Source organism: Trachurus japonicus, chromosome 10 (assembly GCF_045865225.1).
Source record: "Trachurus japonicus isolate A0001 chromosome 10, Traja_1.0".
Taxonomy (NCBI): Eukaryota; Metazoa; Chordata; class Actinopteri; order Carangiformes; family Carangidae; genus Trachurus; species Trachurus japonicus.
Genome location: NC_140916.1, coordinates 21,278,353 through 21,300,031, shown reverse-complemented (window position 1 = coordinate 21,300,031; position 21,679 = coordinate 21,278,353). Strand labels below are relative to the sequence as shown.

Genomic DNA, 21,679 nt, shown 5'->3' with positions numbered 1-21,679 from the left:
TGCACCTCGCTCCTGCCTCCATCCGCACACACGATGCAGTAAACTCAGTTCAATCAGTGGGAATAACGACCATCGGTGACAACATATAGTGGTTAAAGATAATAAACATATTGTAGTTCGTGTTTGTGATGTAAAACACCAGCACATACAGTTACAGTCCAGGCTTCCTGCCCCATTTCTGTGATCCACTTACTAATTCAGACATGAAGCAGAGAAAGCAAGGCCACACAGGACAGCATGAAAGCACGTGCCATCAATAAAACATGGTCTGATTTTAACACATTTTTACACAGCTAATGGAAACTAGCACTTAGGCTGGTTTTTATTGGGATTTTTGAGAGACATTTATAAAATAAAAACCAACTGTCTCCAAAAAAAAAAAAGTTTCAGAGGGGAATTCAGTATTTAACCCCACAAGCCCTTTAAACCCAGACTGTGGCTGAAACATGTATTTGGTTAACTGATTACTGAAATGACAAAAAAAGTGATTATAGTCACTTATAAGCACAGTGTTTACTTCTAAATGTTAGGTTTCATCTGCTTTATACAACTGAAAAATAATGATCTCTTTACTAGACTGTTTTAAAACAAGCATCACCTCAGGATCTGAAATTGATTAAAAAGTAGTAACTGAATTGACTTGAGATACACCTGCAGCACATGCACAGATGTTTGGTGGTTAAAAAATACACATCAACTCTAATTTTTGTAAACTTTATTGTGAAAAATCAAACAGACTGCTAAGATCAATATATATATTGATACAATGTTAATGGCCAGTAGTTCTGTTCAGCTGCAATTGTGATTCTTGAACAATGTTGTTGGAAGTCTTCAGTTCACTCAGCCCATGGGACAAAATGGTGACCAAACCCATGAAAGAAAAAAAAGCGCCACCTATGAAGTCCTTCTGATCATTACCGTGTGGTGTACAAAAAGAAAAGACTTCTTACTCTAAAACTGAAAAAAAAAAAAAAAACTAAAAGTACAAAACTTTGGTCTGCTTCCCTTCACTGGCTGCTTCACAAATGTATCTCAGCCACACAGGGCAGAAGCAATCAGCTGTTTAAAAACTCCAACAACAAAAAAAATCTACAAAAACAGGTTAACCTCGCTCCTATTGAAAAAAATTATATCAATGTCATCAAAATAGGAAAGTAAAACCAGTACTCACATTTTGTCAGTCATTTATGTGGTAGCTGAACCTCTGCTCCAAAGGCACGTCAGCTTTTACCTCCCTTACTCTCACATCATACATATACAATGAGAACAACAGAACAAACACACTGACCTTAAATACAGAGTTAATCAAAAAATAAAATAAAAAGAAACGAAAAAAGAAAAGGAATCAAAACAAGACAAGTTTGAGCGTACTGTGTAACAGCGATAAAGGGCATCCTTCATCGATGTAATGTCTAGCCCCTCCCGGTCTAATCCCTCCCCACAATAAATGTTCTCTCTCCCCAAAAACAAATCTTCACTGCCCCCCCCCAAAAAACCTACACTCTATCTTTGTACTCTGCTCTCTGCAGCTTGTACGTGTGTTGGTGGGTATGTAATGTATACTGTACGTGTGTGTACGTCTGTGTGTGTGTGTGTACGTAGTGGAGTGGTCTTCAGAGGCTGGTTGTCTTGGGGTGTTAAGTGACAGGAACTAAGGGCGTGCTAGTTTAGGTTCATGGGCCTTGAGTGTCCCAACAGCATCCTTCACTGCGTGGTAAATGATGTTTTTCACCTGAGGAAGACGACAGGACAAGTCTGTTAAAACACTCACAGGGCAATGATTTTTAAAATACAAATGAAAATTGGCAAAAATAATTACTCATCACAACAAACTATCTAATCAAAGAATAATTAAACTAGCATGATTTAGAGCAGGTGTTTAATGCTGTGTAAAGTTTGAATAACTGCACACTGAACACATTTTCCTTGCTTTTGGCTATGCTATAAACCAAAATTCCTTTCATGATGCGTGTGATGGAAATGTACATAGTTGGCAGCAGCTCCTTCAGTGGGTCTCGTCGGTCTTGACCACCAGCTGTGAAGGCAGCTGTTGCGGAGTTCTGCATCGACACACTACGACTGTGTTTGTCGTAGTTCATGAAGCATGTGTAGTATTTTCAGCATCAAATCAACTGCAGAATACAAAATCTGCTTCCTGTTTACGTCGGCGTGCTATGTGCAGAGGACATGAATGGTCATGTGTGGTGATGTGTGCTTTTAGGTGTGACAATAAACACAGAGATCATTTCTGATACAGAGCTCAAACGGTTGTCTGGATGGAGAACCTTTTTCATCTTATACCCCACTCACTTGCCTGCTAATACCCTTCCTAATGGCATCTTCATGTGCTGACTAGAAGATTTAAAAATTCACTCCACTATTAAAAAAAAACATAAATCAAATTAAATTTGCTCTAATCCAACAGTAAGCTACTAATAAACCTAGCCTGAATAAATGACTCTTCCTCTACGTCAGACCACCAGACTGTAAAGTTGTGACCAGAGAGTTACATCAACTGTCCCTAATGTGTAGAAACAACAATCAACAAAGATCACTCTCTAGTTACGTGACACTGAAACTACATGAAAGAAAAGCACACCAACCTGTAGCTTGTCTTCGTGGTTTGTATGAGTAGTGGAAAGGTGTCTGAATTCCTGCGTCAGTCTGAAACAGTGCCTCACGTGCTCAGGAGACACAAAGTCCTCCGCCACTTTGATACAGCTGTACAGGTTGTGCACCTGGGAGGGGGAGCACAGAATGAAAACACGTGTTTGCGAGACAAGATCAGGCAGACATGAATCATGGACCACTCATAGACCGTTGATGAGGTGTGTGTAGCAGGTTTTTCTCTAGTCTGACCTGGTGTGGAGCTCCAGCAGGGATGAACACAGCATCTCCCAAGAACTGTACAATGGCCCAGCCCTGGACGCCGTATTCTTCGTAGAGCCTGCGACGCAACGCCTGGTCCAAGTACCAGCTCTGGTCGTGAATGGGGTCGTGGTCTGGCGGGTTTTCTTGACCCTGCTCCTCTCCCACCTGGCACAAATGTGGCATAAGGAAGTTGATTAACCTGAATCGCACAATTGTTCCAAGAAACCTGCTGACGATGCCTCGGTTTTGTACTTGACAGCGGCTACGTGCTGACATCAGGGTCGGGTGCTACTGACCTTGCGTAGCAGTTCTCGGATCTTCTCGGCGTCCTTGGCAGCGTAGATGTGCCACAGCGCTCCTGGTTTCTCCGTTCCCTCGTACACCCTCCGCTTCGTCATTTCATCCACATCGCCCTCCTCGATAGTGGTCATGACCTCTGGAAGACCAAACAAAAACATACACACAGCAAACGGGTCATTAACAGTGTCACGTTGATGTCAGGATTTTATGGTAAGAGTTAATTCTTTTAGTGGCTTCTGAGCTGCTGAGCTGCGGTTGCTGATAATCGATCATTACTGAGACACTACTGTCTTCTGATCGTTTCACTTTGGTTACTAGCTAAATGTATCAAGCCTCTATTCACAGACACTGACTTGCACTGCATCTCTCATCTATCACAGCATAACTCTTAATAAATCAATGAACATCCATCAAACTGTTGGCGCAGGGCTGTAGTTCTCAACTGGTGGCACATGGGCCTGAAATTGGTCACAGGTCCATTATAGTGGACTGTTGGATTCTGGGCCCTAGTAGTTTAGTTGTGAAGTTGCTATTTAACCCGTGTCTACAGCTGCATCATGTGGCTGTGTTTTCCCCAAGAGAGCTCTGATGAATAAAAAACAGAAAAAAGAAAATGTGCCTTTGGCACAACCTGAAAACACAGTAATAATGTTTCTAGTGCACAAAGGCATTGTAGGTTAAGGAACTAATACTTTGGGAAATCAAGGACGGATCAATCAAATTTTCAGTATTTTTGTTGTGACTGAAAACAAAGATGGATCCTGGCTGTGGCTGGACCAGTTGAGAACCACTGGGGCAAAGAAAAGGACAAGTTACAGACTACACAATCACATTTACTGACACAACATTCACATCCACAGCCTGAGGTTGATTGTACAGAGCAGCAATTGTAGCACTACTGGCTGGAAGAGTTATATTAACCTCCTGTTTTAAACCTGATTCACGAGTTATTCAGAAAGACTGTAAGTGGAAGCAAACACATTTATCTGCATGTATTTGCTTTAGTGGACCTGTTCCTTTGAGCTGCCCAAGGCCTTTTATCCCCAGTGTCTCTTCTCACTTTCTAATCATGTGCCTGCATTAAGCTCCGTGACCAAAGAGATAGCAGACATTATCAGTGTCTGTTCTCTGTGTACGCTGAAGCATTCATTGTCTATCGCCTGTTAACGACACCAGCTAAAGCACTAAAGATTATGAATGTGTCACGACAACCTGCAGGGAGGCCATGCCAAGTGACAAGCCTTTGGCCACTTACAATTCTCACTTTACCCTTTCAAAATGACAACACGTTATGTTAGAAGTTGCTGCCTCACATAAAGTCATGTGATTACTGTAGCAGACTGTAGTGTATTAGCTCCACATTTCTTTATCTGCAGTGGTGGCCCTTTCACCTTAAGGCAGGAATTGTTGGCTTGCTGCACTTGTCAAACGTGCTTTTTTTATTGCTATAGTTCATCATGTTTGTGTTCCCTTTATAATTTTATATATCCATTTAGCCTGGCTGTATCGCTATCTAATAACCACAGGACGAGCTGTGTAAACGACGTCTGTAGGTTCCTGTGATGTTTGATTCGTTTTCCCCTGTGACCAACCAAGCAATCAAATCTTGTGGCGCTTTTCCATTACACAGTCACGACACGGCACGGTAAAAGGTGCTTTTCCATTACAGCTGAGTTCTTCTAGTTCCTCCTCAGCGGGGGCGGGGTTGTTGCGAGGCCACATTGTCTCTCTCTCTTTTTTCGATCCTCTCGTCAGTTCCAAACTCACTCGTCTGTTCCTCGATTAAGGACCACAGTGTGGTTTTCCACACAGCATCATTTGACTTGGGTGAAGGAATAACAATAGTCTCGATGCAGATCAGTGGTCGCTGTTACCGCTATGTCTTTGAAATTTCCGGGTTTGATTCTCATGTCGGACGTTGAGCTCGCACTCTTCCAGTGACGACGCTCTGTCCAATCAGTGGAAGGCAGTCGGCTGACGTCACGTTTTAGTATCGCTTCGGCTGGCTTGGAACCAGGACCGAGGCAGTACTAAAATAGTACCTGGTAACAGGTACTGGGGGCTAGTGGAAGAGCAAAAAAAAAAAGCGGGTAGAGCCATGTCGTGCCGAACCATGCTTGTGGAAAAGCGCCATTGGTCAACTAGGACTCTTCTGACCAACATTTGTTCAACTGTTTAGGGCCCGCTGGTGTATGACAACAACATGCCTACAGTCATACAGCTGGGTCTGTCTCAGTTACTGTGAGGAGTGTGAGAAAGCCTGCGAGGGGATTGGGGTTTGCCAATTCTAGATGCCCTTCATTCAAACTTTTCTCCCATAGTGTAAGGACCAGAGCACAGCTCACCCAGAACTAGCAGGAACTTCAGATAGCCCCACCACTGACATTACAGGAGCTCCATGCATGTGAACTCCATGCCAATTCATAGACTAGAATCCAAACACATCACACATTTTGACCTAACCGTGAGATACCCTAAGAAGAAGAAAGTGTGGAAATTAAAAGGGCAACAACAAGAATTACAATACCATCTGTTAACTTGGTTAATGTGCAAAGAAAGGTGGCATTTCCATAGAAATGAAGAACAAAACATGCCCCAGTCCAAACTAAGAGATGGGTCCCATTGCTCTGGCCCCTACTGCACAGATGATAACAGAGGGATGGGGTGGAGGAGTGAAGAAGGGGAGTTAGTCAAGAAGAAGGGCATGCTACTTAAGTGATACAATTGAAAGTCTACAGACCTTTGCGTCCAGAGATATCTGCCTCTGTGAATGAGAAATTTTGGCACATTGTAAATGAATGAGACCCAGTGGAGGGCCCTTTCACGGTGCTGTCCAAGTCAATCAAGCCTGGACGAACTGGAACAATATCAGCATGATGTTCAGAACAAAGCTCTGAAAATATTCTACTAGATTGTTTCGGAGAGATCAGTGAGACTAAGGACAAATGAGTAATGTCCATGTTTGAAATGAGTTCCTACTTTTTACTGTGTGTCTTTCACAGGGGTGATAAAACAAAATAATTTGCATGTTATATTGTAAATCTAATTATTTACAATATAAAATTATGTATTTTGGGAATCATTTAGTGGCTCAATTAATGTTGCAGTGCGACAAGTGTGAATGTACGCATGAGAGAAAGACCAAGACAGACGAGGACAGAGAGACAACCTGTATTTAAGTTCACTGACCTTGCTCCTGATTTCCGTCTCCTACGGGGATGCCAACGTAGACCATGACATTGACGGCATCAGATACATCCAGATGGAGGTTGGTGGTTCCCACCTTCCGGTCTTCAGATGAGATTAAACCTGAGGGGGAAACAGTCAGCGAGAGGAAATATGAGGACTAATACCGAATAAACCGGGGAAAACGAGGGAAGAGATGAGGCATCGAAGCGAGTTGACAAGGAGTGTAGACTTAAGCCAATCCTTCTCACCATAGGCGTTGTACATCTTAGGTCCAAGGTCCGGACGCACAAAAAAGTTGGGCAGACGGGCAGCAAGGTTTAGACGACCGTCTCTTTTTGTGTACTCAGGCAAGGGGAGGTTATCCATCAGATCGTGGAACCTGGATGAAGTATGAAAAATTAATCAAATGAATGACTGATGGAATTGCGTGAAATTAATCAATATTGTAAATGTACCATGGACCAAATATTACCAAGTTTGAGTGCATAGAAGGATACCAACATGAGATACACTTCAATGAATCACCAGAATCCTCTAATGGCAAAAACCCATAAATGAACACAGTTGATTCCTGGGTTCCTCACCGTGTGGGCATCATGTCTCTGAAGTCTTCACCCGGAGGCCAATCTTTTAATTTCAACACCATGGGCTGCCCGTCAGCATCCTGCAGTCTCTCTGCATTCAACACACACACGTTAGTGTTTGACTGATGACAGTAAAAGATAGATGATGAAATACATAAGATTGTGACTTGCACATCAGTCCAAACAACAAAGAATGACTGGTAATATTTATTTAAATAGTTTGTCTACCAGAGATTTTGCCAATACTGAAATTCAACAATTCAACTGTTTCTCTCACCCTCACAATTACGTGGTTTACCATTGCTGGTGAGTACTCTCGGAGGTGAACTATCCAAAATAACAGGAAACTGTATCAATTAGTCAAAAACAGTTGGAGTACTCACTTGAGATGACCTGGAAGCCGTCCCAGAAGTCTCGCACCTTCACATCAGAGATAATCGCACAGTTTCTACAGTTGACCAGGTCTACGTCCTGGTCCCCAAACTCCTCACTGAAGGCCTCAGGCATCCACAAATGACCTTTCAGACGTTTATGTATCCCTGACACCAACACAGGCTGGACACAAAGGACAAGAGAACAAATGGAGTAAAAGTTTGACTCCAGTTGCAAATTATGTTTCTGCTACATTTCATCGTTATCCAGTGGAAAACAGAGTTATGCTAATCCTGATTCTTACTTGTCCCTGCTTCCAGCACTCTCTGAAGATCTTCCAGTTGTTGCTGTTGCTGGGATCCTGTAGGCAGAGGAGCCGTCCGTCACAGAGCCAGGAGTGTGAGGTATGTGGTTCTAAAACACTAAGGCCCATGACTCCGTCTTTGCGGCCACCCAGTACACCAAGCTCGCCTCCTTCAGAGGCCCCAGTGCGGCGGCCTTCTGCCTTCTTGGTCTCCACCACTGAGGCGATGATGTGATCCAGGAAGTTTGGGAGGCTGCTCTTCAGCTTGTCACTCTGATGGGCAAAAGACGGTTTCTGTTATTCAGTCATGTGGTTATACAATTTGAGGCCACATAATTTCTTTGGAAGTACCATTTTTTGTTGTTTCCACTACAATATTTTCAATCCAAAAACTCTGGTTCTTTGCTACACCAGTAGATGGCAGTAACACAATTTGTAATCAATTCAGTTGATAAAATCAAACAAAATAAAATCGATTAAGAATACAAGATGAACACAAATACAAGATAAAAACAATAAAACAACCATAAGCACAAAATTGCCCAAAAGATTTGTACATTTGGACCACTTCATAAAACTATGGAACAATAGAGGTTGTATACGTACGCCTGCTGAGGTAAAGACAGAGGGGAATGGTACGCCACTCTCTCCAGGACCCTGGGGGAGTTTGCCCGGTCCGGAGTTGAGCAGATCCCGCAGACTGGACCCTTCAGGTTTGGACTGTGCCATGCTGGAGCCCAGTAACAGGCTGTTAAATAATTTAGGGCTAGAAGCAGAAGGCTTTGACAGGGCACTGAGTGAGTCCAGGCCGAAGGGAGGCCGGCTGTCTCGATTCATCATGGAGCGAAGTGAACCGGATTCTGGAGGAGGACGGCAAGAAGATGGTGATGTAACTTCAACTCAAATACAGATTTTGACCTTCCATAACCTCGGATAAGGCAGACTCTGCACGGCCTCTTATCTACTTACCCTTGGTGTCATCCTTAGCTTTCTGTGTGGCCAAGTCTGCCAGCCAATGCAGAGCAGAGCTGTTGCCCTCTCCCGATGAGCGAGACTCCTTGGCAGAGGACTGGGTGAGGTTACAGGGCGAGGATGTACCGCTGGTGGAGTTACTAGTACTGCCCACACTCTCCCCACCTCCACTGTCTGATGGTGTCGCTGTTTGCGTAGGTTCTGTTTTAATGGGCAACGCTTCTCCCTCTGATTTTGGAGTGGTGCCAGTACCTGAAGCTGCAGCTGCAAGGCCGCCAGCACTGCTCGTCGTAGACTGCTGACACAAGCACGACAAGATGTTAGAGCCTTCAAGTTAACGCTTAAGATTGACAAATGTTGCCATGGAAAGATGCCGTGACACAACAGTACCTGTGAAATCCCATTGGGAGCATTAGGACGCACTAGAGGCTTGGTGTGTCGACTGGCACAGGGACAATTTGCCTTAATACCCCACTTGCCTCTCGCTGAATGAACCATGTCCCCTATGTTGTAAAGAGCTAAAAGAGAAAGGTGATGAGATAATTACTTGTATTGTACAAATACAAACTCATACTTAATAGATGACTCAATCTTAATAAAACGTTACCTGTCCCAGGTATAATCTGTGTAGGCATTAGGTTCTGTGGCTCATGAGGTTGACCTTTGGCACATTTCAACCAAGAGAAAACCTCATCCTCCGGACCCTCATCCACATCTAAAGAGACAAACATGCTTACCTTTGAGTTTTCAAAGCTTGCCCTTTGTGTTTCAACATCAGAACACATGGTCTATTAACTTTGTAAACATAAATTAATTTAAGAAAAACTAAAAAGAATAAAACACATAAAAGAAAGGGAGTAATGATGTGATCTGGTTATTTTACCGCCACCATATTGACTCACCTTCCCTTGGTGTGGTTCTGCGGAGTCGATAGCAGTCCAGACACACTCCAAAGCCACACTTCCGGCACACCCAGTGGATGTTGAACAGGGTAGTCTCACACACGTCACACATTTCTCTGACGCCTCGCACTGCACGTTTCCACGCCACTTTCTCTGAATAACAAGAAACAACAAAACAAAACAAAACAGGATTATATAAACTACAATTTCTGACAAGTTGAATGTTGAGACCAATTGTAAGGATAAAAGCAAAAGACACTAAAGAAAAGAGGCTCAGACAACATCAACAAGATGCCTTCGCACTCACGGTGAGGTTCAACCATCATCATGGCCTCTTTCTCAGACATGACCAACTGGCAGAACTGGTCGCCCACATTGGCCAGGATGTACTTGGATGTATCAAGGTCAAGCCCCTCTTGGACAGCTGGTGCAGGTAGCCACAGTCCCATCGCCATGGAGTCGCTCTGCTGAGGACTCAGGAAGCCTTCCACACGCAGGACACCTTTACGAGTGAAAGCCAACCTGGTCACAGGGGGAAAAAACAAACAAACAAAACAACTCAGTAGCAAATCAAGACAACATCTGTTCTGATAACTTTTTTTTTTCCCATATACACTCAAACACACAGAGTGAGACAATATTGCAACAACCAACATATAATCCACACCTTCTGAAGTGGAAGAAACGACAGGATACATTTGGGTCATCGTCATCGTCGCTCTCTTCCTCTGTATTCCGGTATTTACGGTAACGCTCCAGGCGACATTCACGACACTTGTGCAAGTGAGGGGCCACGTTGATGCAGGAACCATCCTGGAGGAAGGACTCACCCGACTGCTTCAGACGACGCACCTTGCTCTGGTCTTTTAACACTGACTGACCCACTGGGAGAAAAAAGTTTTTTTTTAAAAAGTTAAATTTTATTCATACAACACTTTTCTCAGAGACAACTCACAAGGTGCTTCACATTGGTAAATACAAAATCAAAAACAATAGACAGAATTATAGTAAAAATACACAGAATAAATTACAGTAAATAAATTGATCAGATAAAACAGTGAAATACAACAATAGCATATTACTGGAACGCACACCTAAACAGATACGTTTTTAACTGACTTTTAAAAATACCGTCCAAAGAGATGGTCCTTAGCTCAAAAGGTAGCGTTAACTTGGTTATTCAGTTTGTTGGCACAAACGATTCAGAAGGTTCTTAGCATGGATGAGACGTACCTTTGAAAGGCTTGTTGCGCGGACGGCTCTTAGCGGCCCCTTGGGCTTTAGTTTTCTGCAACATGGCTCCGTCCTTGGCAGCGTGTGGAGGTCCTCCCGGGACTTGGCCCTTCTCGGGGCCCTCCTCGTTCTCGCTCAGGTCCGATAGATCGCTATTGCTGCTTGAGTCTGAGTCATGTTTGGATGACTGGCCTCTTTCCTCCAGGGTGAACTTCTGCGACTGGCTCTGGTCAAAGGGTACTTCCTCCATTCCCCCAGGGCCAGTGTTTCCAAACATGGGGCCGCCTGAGGTGGATGTCGGCATCTCTCCAGCCTCTTGCTCCTCCTTGGTCGCGGGCCCCTCACTCTGCGGCCTCTGAGATGAAGCAGGTGACGGAGAGGAGGAAGAGCTCAGTGAAGCAGCTGCTGAGTGCGTTGGGAAAGGGGAAGACAGAATTCCCTTAGGTGGCTCTGCCATAGTGAAGAGGTTGGGCTTGCTGTCCGAGGCAGGACCCAAGGTCTGCGGCTCTGCCCCACTGAGTCCAGCAAAGGGTGTGTGGGAGGTTTTGTCCCCATATGCCAGAAAAGGATTAGTAGGCTCTTTGGAGGCTTGCAGAAAAAGGTTCTGGTGGCTATCTGAAGCATTAAAACCAGACTGCAGTCCTAAGCCCCCTGCAGAAGTCCCATTATTACTACTCTTCTTGGAAGTATTTTGGGATCCAGAGGCTGCGGTCAGACCACCACCACTTAGACCAGAGCCTCTTCCTCCTGCAGAGCCACCCATGCCCTGGAAGGTTGATGATGATTTGTTGAGCACACCATTTCCCGTCGGATGGGTCTCAGGCACTTTGGGCTGTTCAGGCTTTTTCAGCCCTTCAGTGGAGGATGCAGGCTTGAAAAGGCTTGGGGGCTCTTTACTCAGGCTCTCAGACACTGCGGTGAAGTAATTTGTGTCCTTGGATTGGGTCTGACCAGCAGCTAGGCTTGGACTGGAGCCTGAATTCTGGGTCATGCACTGGAAAAATAAGTTTTGGTCTTGCTGGGATTGAGCCTCGCTCTTTGCCCCACCAAAGCCAAAGCCAAAAGGCCTGGGAGCGTCCTGGGAGGTTGTGGTAGTGGTAGGAGCTCCGTTGGTCTGAGAGGTAACATCTCCAAATACAGGAGCAGCTGGCACAGCCTGAGGCAAACGAAAACCCAAGGCAGTTTTAGAGCCCTGAGAAACAAAACAATATGTTACAGTAAGAGGAACAATAACAGCGACAGATTCACACAATCGTTCTTCTGACAATATTGATTTTCTTACCTCAGTCTGGCTTCCCCAGGTAGAGCCTTTAGGACTGACACCTGCAGAGGCAGAAAGTGCCACGCTTGGGACGCTGTCATGTGACCAAGAAATGGTGACAGGGCCCGGGGAAACAAGAGCAGCTGTTTTAGAAAAGCTCGACTGGGACGCCTCCTCTCGGTCTGGCTGGGGGGATGGGGAGGCCTTGGGGGCAGGGGCACCGGGGACCAGGCTTGGCATCTGGCCTAGTGAAGGGAAAGATGTGGTGGAGAAGGGAGAGGGGGCTGGTTTGAGGGGGGGAGGGGTGGGGGTGAGAGTGACATTGGTGGTGGAGTCCGCCGCCCCTTGTGTGGAGAGTGAGCGACCGTTTTCTTTGACGTGGGCCGGGTAACGAGGAGGAGTGGCGTTTGATTGGTCCTTTGAGTTGGCGCTGGGGGATGACACTCTGCCCTGAGGAAAGCTTCCTTCTGAGGAGCTTCCGTTTTTGGTTGTGCTGCTGACTCTCTCGCTGGAGTCTCCGGCCCAGATGCCCATCCCTTCCACCGGGGTTTTGTTGGAGTCGCCACAGTTTTGTGCCTCGGCTCCCGCGTCTCCTGCTCCTTTAAAACGTTTCAGGTTCAAGTCATCGTCCCCCTCGGAGGCAGTCCTACGCCTGCGTCCACTGTCGCCCTTCATTGTTTCGCTGTCCTTTCTTCGCCGCCCATTCTTACCAAGCTAAAAACGGGTAAAGCGTTAATGTAGTGTTGTGTTTAGAGGCCATGCTATCGACCCATTTAATTCAAATGTAAAGCAGAAAGTACTTTGACCGTTTCAACGAAATACACAGCATGGATCAACCAACTGCACAAGTCCAGTTAGATTTGTAGTAACAGTCTTACCTCCTCCTCTGCCAGCATGACGTGTATCACACGAGGATCTACGATCTGATTTTCTTCTCCCTACAGCAAAAAGGTGTCATGTTAGTGGCGTCCTTAAACACCATGGAGAGAAGCTATTCAGGCAAAGAAAAGAGCAGAGTTTACCTTATCCAAGGTGATCTCCATGATGTGTGAGATGGGGTCGTGCTGGGAGACCAGTCCTAGGGCCCAGCACTCCTCGAACTCCGGCTGGTACACACGAACCCTGCGTCCTTGAATAGTGTATGAACCTGAGGGCAACGATGGTAAGAAAACTGAGTTACATTCATGCAGCTTTCATACAACCGTGGGAACAATTTCAAAACAACCGTAGAAAAGGCATGATCATGATCAAATTAGATTCAATTACTTTTCTGTCAAGTGTGAAAGGATCACCACCAATAGCTAAGCAATATCAGCAGCATCACGCCTGAAACAGTATCCACAGTCTACAATTCCCATGAGGCAACTATTGCAACTGTAGCATCTATACTATGCTTGATCAACAACAGTTGAGTGTTAATAATCATGATATTGATGGACTATCAGGACTGCTTCACATCTTTTAAATAGATCTGATGATGAACGCCAGGTTTAAGTATTTCAAATCAACAGATACCGATGTTGCTAATTTGAGCAGGTGCTAAAAATAAAAAACATTACATATAGGAGATATTGTGAGGATAAAATCCCCCAGAGAACACGTGATGGCGGTAGAACGAGAATACAACAAAAAAATGAGTAAACGTGAGGTCTCACCCTTCCTGAAGATCTCTTGCAGTTCAAAGTCAGTGTGCCAGCTGGAGATGGCAGCCTGCAGAGTGGGCTGCTCCAACAGCAAAGGGTGCCGTATGTGTTTATCAACCTGTACAAGGACATAATGCACAGCGTCCTGAAACAGTTCAAACGGGACGGCCGTAATGTAGAACACAATGTGTGAAACCAAATATTAGATGTGATAACACCAGAACACACAGACTTGTGTCTTAAAGTTTTAAAAAAAGTTAGAGGGTGTTCAGTTTACAGTCATAAGAAAACAGTTTGCAAGAAGAGAGGCTGGATGAGAAATGAGTATTTCTAGTATTAATTGAATTAGTAGTAATAGTAATATGGTAAAATATTATATAAGGTTGGTGTTAGTTCTGTGTATTTCTTTTAGCACTTTAGCAACACTATGAAAGGATTAAGAAATACTCTGAAACAAACATACACACATACACACCTCAAACCTCTGGACAGTTTTGTTATCAGGCAGGAACTCAAATTTCTTGATTCCAAAATACTCCACAGGAACCAACGAACCTAAACCCACTCTATCCACAAGGGAGTGGAAGACCTGAGGAAAAAAGACAACACTCAGTTCCTTGATCCTGTTGTTAAATAATTAAAGCCTGTATTCAATTCAGCAGCAAAGGGACAACAGGAAAACTACCTTTGTGCATCTAGACAACTGACTCAAAACATAAACCGAGGCACCGGCACAGGAAAATGGCCATCAGCCCTCAGTGTTTACAGAAACAATCTGCGACTAGTTATAAGCCCAGACTGGGTGAAATATGTGAACCCAGGAAGATTAAGGTTTCTAACATAAGTTTGAAGAAAAGTGCACATTTGATTTTCTAAGTAATCACAGTGACCTGGAAAGTCACATCAATTATTTGTCAACTTATTCCCTCCGACAAATTTAAAAATATCAGTTCACATGTGCCGCCTTCCACATTGACACGTTCCTACGACATCTAACCCATGCCACAGGTCTAACCCAAACAAATAAGTTTAGGTTACTACTAGAGATGGTGTCGATCCATCGGCAACTGATCGGATCGGGCCGATATGATTAAAAAAAAACGATCGATCGGCAAATCCAATCAAAGGTTAAAATCACCGATCCGATCGCATTATCCACCTTTTTCCGAACGTCAGAAACGTAAGCCGGTTTTGACCATAGATGACGTTCGGAAACTTGTGGATACATACAGCAGGGTTTCCCTGCCGCATCCACGCATGCAGACAGTAAAATAAGGCTGCCTGTATCACAATTGCATGTGTATAATAGCCATTGATCATGTAGCGAGAGGTAGCGAGCGTCTCTCTCCCGCTCTCTCTCTCTCTCTGCGTGTGTGACTGGCAGCATAGACAGCTGCACCACGATGAAGCCCAATAGTGGCATTTGCTGGGATTAAAGTTCTCCGTCGCAACAATGGATTTCAACCAGTATGAGACACTGCGACGCAAAGTGCCGTGATCCTCCGCGGCCGGCTCACGCCGTGCAGCAATCGTTTTGGCGTCTGGTCTATTTTGTGCGTGAGTGAGAGAGAACCCGGTCGCTCTCGGCACCGGCGGACCACGGACCGAATCCCGCGGCTGGATTCCAAAATTAAACAAAATGCTCCTTACGCGGGGCGTCGCGGGGCGTCGCGGGGCGTAGTGGTTAGAGCGGGCGCCCCATGTATAGAGGCACAGTCCTCGCTGCAGTCGGCCCTGGTTGGAGTCCCACATCGGGCGCCATTTACTGCATGTCGTTCCCCCTCTCTCTGCCTCCCCGTTTCCTGTCTGTCTCAACTGTGCTATCCATATCCATGTGCTATCCCAAAAATATACTTTAAAAAAAAAAATGCTCCTTACGCTGTCTAAACAGGCTCGTTACTTGTTTCAACCTTATTGACATATAGCCTAGATGCGCAATTAAGCGATAGAAAACGATCTTTTTTCCCTTAGGTGTGTGACTCAGTGTCACTCCCAGTAAGATGCTGTACTTGGTGTCTGCTCATCAAAATCCTCTACTGAAGGAAAGTCCAACAATGTGCAGACAGAGCAGGAATATGAAGAAAGAAGCCCCCTTTTACATTTAAGTTCATTTCAGAGCCTGTACTTTCTTACTACTTGAGTAAAGGAGTTGAATCAGTACTTCTATTTTTGCATGAGTGGATGAATTTAATGGGGGAAAAAAATATAAAAAATAAAAAAATATATAAATATTAATAATATCGTCCCATGGGATCGATCGGTTCTGATCGGTAATCGGATCGGTGAGGCTTTAGGTGATCGGTGATCGGTATCGGTCCCAAAAAACCTGATCAGACCATCTCTAGTTACTACATGAAACCATGATTGCCAAATAGGACTGGGTGTATCTGGTGGGCGTACCACCTCAACAAGTAGCCCTGGTCCTTTGCACTTTTGCTCACAGCTGCTGTCCAACTGATCACTCACCAGAGCAGGCCAGGCAGTGGCCGTTGCTGGGGCTCCAGTCGTCCCAGTAGCATCGCTCCGATTGGCCCAGACAATAGAGTCTTCTACCAATACGGCTTTCACTCCCACATCGTACACCTGCACCCAGGAGCAACGCTGCGAAGCATTCTCAAACTCCACAAAGACCTGCAGGTGGACAAAAGCAGGACATAAACACAAGAACTTTTCAGAGGAAACTTATTTTAGAAAAACTCAAATCTCCAGTTCAAGCTATAGTAGTATAGTTTAGTAAATTTATTTACATTATAATATGGCAGTGCAATGTGGAAATGCGTTCAACTTAACTTTTTCTGGGTAACATAACTCTAAAAGACAGAACTAGTAAGCTACTATCTGTCATTGCAGGAGGTGACACAGATCCATTTCATCCGTCAAGATTTCATGAAGCAGCTCCCTGAACATTTAGTTAACAAGCTATGTACTATCTGTGTTTACCAGTAACCCCCTCCGAGAGCACATTTCATAACTGTGACACTTAGGGCGCATGTCCCCCAGATATCATCGACTCAACGCTTGACTCTAATCTCTTCTGGCACCAGATACTTCAACCACCTCAATGCATCATCGTTACCAGAGCGACGACGATTGACATACTGGAGGTAAACTACAATAACTAACAGACATGTAGCTTGGCCTGCACATAAAACTTTGCACAATGACAACTTAGTATTAATGAAGACTCTATTTGATAAATCAGGGGTCTAGCTCTAGGTTTCTACTTGTTTTGCTTGAGAACTATGGAGCCAAAAGCACCAGGGACTATCCACGACTTTTGTCTGAAAGAAACTGATAAAGTGAAGTAGATTGGAGGGGAGGCGATACAATGCAGTGGAAAAGGTCAGTTAATTAAAATGACAATATTAGAAACAGAAAAAAATCCCTTTTTTTGTTTGTAAAGTTTTCCTGACGTTCCATTCATAACAATGTGACAGCATCTGCCTAGTGCCTACACCTGTGGTAAGTCTGTATGTCACATTCTGTTTCAACATGATTATTCACAACTTTATCTTGCGCACATTTAATATGAATCCAACTTCAGAGTGGCCAGACACTGCAAGAGATGTATAACATGTCAACCCATTTTTCGTGGAGCGAGTATGTGACTGACTGGCTCAAATGAACAGATCCTCTTGGAAGAATCTCAATCATTAGTTATCGTGTTACTTTGGTTAAAAAAAATAAATAAATAAATAAAGTTGATTTTATTATTGCAATGGCAAACACAGACCTCAGAGGAGCATTGTTGTTGTCCACTGTTGCTGACTTAATGCAAAGAAAATCTAATTCATTCAGGATTTAAACACTGTTTTACAAGTGTTTTATGTAATGTATGATATATTTTGTAAATGCACTGTAGTTGTTTTCAAAAGTGGCTCCTGGGTGTTAGCTATTTAATTTGAATTAAGAGGATGACATGAACGCACCAGGGGCTCAAATTAGTCATGAATGGATTGTTATTAGTGTTTTCTACAAACATCTCAGTAGGTGTAGCCTAATTCATCCAGGTTAGGGACACACATGATTAACCACTTAACCGTTAACCGATGACAAGAACTTTGACCGATTAATACTATCGGTTAATTTATTGGCTCCTTATGTCATCAACTCATGGGGGCGTGTCGACACGTGCAGACTTACGCATGCCTTCAGTCATATTTCGCAGCAAAAAGTTACCCTGGAGGACTGACAGTATGAGCCAGTTATGCAGCGCAGTCCCCGTGAAGGAAGGCCAGACAAGAAATGTAGCCTACACGGACATAGATGTGCATCTCCTGTAACAACGGCGCTGCTATATATATATATTTTTTAAAAAGCACGGCACTTCAGCCGGTTCACCTGTAGCTCACCTGCAGCCCCACAGACGAGCTGTCAGAGGAGCTCTGCTGTTCCTCTCTCTTTAGCCTGGTGTTTGGCTGCACTTTGTATAAAACAGTTTAACATTGGAAGATCTAACCGCCATAGTGCGATCAGCTGAGCCAGAGCACAGTGGATGTGGCGCTGCTCAGCTGTTGCAGCGCATGTGTGTGCGCTTTATAACGGCAAAAAACAACAACAACAAAAAAACATTGTCAATCGCCCCTGCGAGCATTTTAATCTTATCGGTTAACGGTTAATAATCGGTTAACAAGGGTTGGTTATCGGTCAGAAAAAAGGTTCAAAATGTGCATCCCTAATCCAGGTAGATTCATTGAGCATGTCTGGCCTTATTTCAGAAATACCCAGCTTCACATTGACAGATAGACGGACCGATAGTCTGATAGTCTTATAGGATAGTCACAGTCTTATTAGTAGGTTGCTGAGAATCAAAACTAGTTTGACCACCAAGAAGCCTAAAAGACATTAAAAGATATTATAAGAATTTGTCGCAATTACTACAACCAATCTACGCATCAAGCATCCTCTTTTCTGTGCCAAAATAACAGAATGAAACTGGTATGCACAGATTAACAAAGGATAATCTGACTGAACAATAAACACCTTAGGCTACTGTTCAAAATTTAAATGAACTACACAAGTTTTTACTTCACGACAGAGTGCAAGATTGGTACCTGTGACGTTTAACTTTAGTTTAACACCTCTTGTTTCTTTCTTATTCTCAAAGCACTGAAATCTTGATAGTTTAGGTTTGTTATTTTGTGGATATGAGCAAGCTAAGTAAAAAGTTAAACAAAGCAAACACTTTGTGTTCGACTACAGCTGCTTGATAGAGCAAACTGTGAGAAGCTTTTCAGCGTCAAAGCAGATTTGTTTAAACTTAAGGGAATTTCTTGAAATCTTACTAACACCACTGATACAACTTACTAATTACCCGCTTGTTTAGCTGCCACCTATTTCACTGTGGTTATTTGTGCTGAAGATGAAATGTTTCAGTCAATGGTGCTACATAGCCAATCTGGGTCTTGGTACTCCTTCTAATTCGCAGACCACCAAGTTGAATATAGTTATAATGCAAACTTTTCACAATTACGTCTGTGGACTATAATATTGTCTTCTTAATTCATATAAGGATGAACATGCCAGGTTCAATTTCTCATGCATTGATTTCACTCCAGTGAGGAGACTAACCAACAGGCGGCTGTTTCAATAAGAGGTTGAGTCAACATAATCCCTGTTGAACTCCAACAGGTGTCACTGTGTTTCTTTGGACGTGTGCACATGTAAAGACACCAACAACAGTTGACCTACTGGCTGCATAGGTGGTATGGTAAGTGTACATTTATTTCTGCATCGCAGATCTGCACAGAAATGACCATAGTTACGCATGAAGGACGTACGGTACTATAAGGTGGTCCCACAGTCTTAAAGGGGTAGTAGGTAACACTCATAAAATCAGTCATCCTCATATTATTTTGCACAATGTGTTATGGATTTAGTCGCTACGTTTATAGTTATTTTTCATGAGAAAAGCTCTAGCATTAACTGTGTTGTACTGTGTCTATAATAATGACGACTGTGTCATTATTAAATGGCTGAGATTATTATCACCCAGCTGTACTCAGGACATTTCTGCTATTTTATTCACCAACCACCTGTTCTAGCCTCCTTAAAGGACTTTAAAAGTTGTGGCACAAACAGGTTGTCACGCTGGTTATTTAACAAGCTCCTGTTAGACCAGAAAACTGGCATTTACTCCGACGGGTTGAGATCAGGTCAACTTCAGGGGGGGTGGCGGAAATTAGAGAAATAAACTTTGGCATCACACACATCCTGAAAATGAAACAAGTTTTACTTCTTAATTTCTTAATCTTAAAAATATATGGGAAATATATTGTGTGTAGGAGACTAACATCGGAGTAAAACGTGTTTCTGAGTGAACCGTCATCTTTGTGCATCAATGACTCTATTAACCAGTTTATCATGGTTCAAAATAACAGGACATACAAAACTAATTACACTCACGCAAACAGATACTTTCGCAACAAGTTAATACCATTGATGGATTTGTTTTTTATACCAATAATCAACCACTGTGGTAAATGCACACCAGAAAAGAGAACCAGTCCTATTCTGCATGAGACAAACCCGCACCCTCTCATTTTATAGGAAATTATAATTTAGTTTTATATCCACGAATAGAAATTTCAATCATGCATTGACCCAGAGGATCATCTTTGATTCCTTATTTCAAAAAATATATATTAATGGTTTTTGTTTAAGAAAAGACACAACAGTCAAAATGGCATGTAAAATTTATTTAATCCTCACCCTGCCTACTTTTAAACTAGACGACTTTAGAGATTGAAATCCTGTACAAATAAAGTGTTGGCCTTAACTTTAATGTTTAACCCACTCTTAATTCTTTTAACCATTACTATCAGGTCTGTACTTTTATGTAGGTCAGTCACCACCCCCATTTGTTTAATTCTCACTCAAACGACCCAGCAATTTTGCAACCGTGCACAATTTTAACCAGACATTGCTTGGGGATATAACTTTTATTTATTCAAGTTTGTAATCAGGTACAAGCTTTAAATGATTTCACAATATGAACACGACAGTAAAGTCTTAGACATCCCTGGTTCACCCTCGTTTGAACTTGTGAGGCCTTTAACTAACGTGAGCTAATGCTCTTATTCACTGATGTTTTACACCGATATAATACAACGTCGTGATAGTTTAATGAAATGTAACGCATCTGCGCTTCGATAATTATTGCTACGAGGTAATTATTTACACCGCTAAAGCCAAGTGTAGTGTGTAAAAAAGCTTTTTTAAAAACGCGAACAAAGCAAAAGGCCAGAAAATCCACGGCCTCGAGTTTAGCTTCGCCCCGCTGCCTGCGACTTTTAGTTAGCTATTATAAACACGGGCTCGCGTTTATTTTCGACAAACGCACCGATGTCGACGGATGAAACGAGCTCGGTAAAGTATAAAACCACTCTCGACGGCGGGTACGCGGTGTTTTATCTGTACAGGTGGCTGTCCCCGCTCGGCATACGGCATCATTTGTATGTAAACACTGACCGTCAGCCCTGCAGCAGTGGTGGTTGTTGTTGTTGTCGCCTCTCCTCCGCTCACCTCCGGGGCGGCCAGGCCGATCACGCTCACCGCCCGCACCGTGCCCCGCAGCCAGTCCCGGGCCCAGGCCGCCTGCTCCGGCTCGGGGCCGGCGGCAGCCCGCCCGTCGTCGAGCAGCAGCAGCAGACGCTTCCCCACCAATTCAAGAGAGTCCCCCATGGTTTTCGCTCGCAAGCTAGCTGCCTTCAGTGAGCCACCATGAACAGTGTAACTTCTCCGCCCGGGATGTGAAACTCAGCGGCGGCGGAAGACGAGCGGAAAACGGCCGCACGAGACCTTTTATTCGCCGTTAGCGCCACGCGAGGTCTTGAGTCGGCCGGTGCACGCAGCGGCGGACCGAGTCACGCCGGGGATTCACGGAGTGGAGATGTTATTGTCCTCGGTGCTAACGCGACTATCCTGCTCTGTCCGCCATTGAGCCCTGCAACAATCAAACGCACTCCTCGTCGACAGGCAGCAGGCAGCACTGCGGACGGAGCGAGGCGCCGAGCGGCGGCGGCTGTGCGCGGAAACAGCGGCCCCCG

At 44.1% G+C, this 21,679-nt stretch overlaps 1 protein-coding gene across 7 annotated transcripts; it reads right to left on the bottom strand.

Moving 5' to 3' along the window:
- Nucleotides 1-700: 700 nt before the first annotated feature.
- On the bottom strand, nt 701-21,593 carry kdm3b (lysine (K)-specific demethylase 3B). Of its 7 annotated transcripts, none has more exons than XM_085789997.1 (25): nt 21,102-21,593; nt 16,098-16,262; nt 14,107-14,220; nt 13,644-13,749; nt 13,011-13,135; nt 12,867-12,926; nt 12,010-12,702; nt 10,728-11,919; nt 10,162-10,378; nt 9,802-10,016; nt 9,495-9,647; nt 9,200-9,307; nt 8,983-9,110; nt 8,590-8,890; nt 8,227-8,480; nt 7,621-7,893; nt 7,328-7,499; nt 6,945-7,035; nt 6,609-6,739; nt 6,361-6,480; nt 5,912-5,935; nt 3,168-3,307; nt 2,860-3,036; nt 2,604-2,738; nt 701-1,732 (listed from the first exon to the last, which is right to left on the bottom strand). In XM_085789997.1, the coding sequence occupies exons 1-25, from the start codon at nt 21,312-21,314 to the stop codon at nt 1,652-1,654; spliced, it is 5,388 nt and encodes a 1,795-aa protein (XP_085646123.1). In that variant the 5' UTR covers nt 21,315-21,593; the 3' UTR covers nt 701-1,651. The 7 variants fall into 7 exon arrangements, with proteins under 7 accessions (XP_085646123.1, XP_085646124.1, XP_085646127.1 ...); XM_085789998.1 differs by having other exon boundaries at nt 8,590-8,887; XM_085790001.1 differs by having other exon boundaries at nt 10,728-11,883.
- Nucleotides 21,594-21,679: the final 86 nt, after the last annotated feature.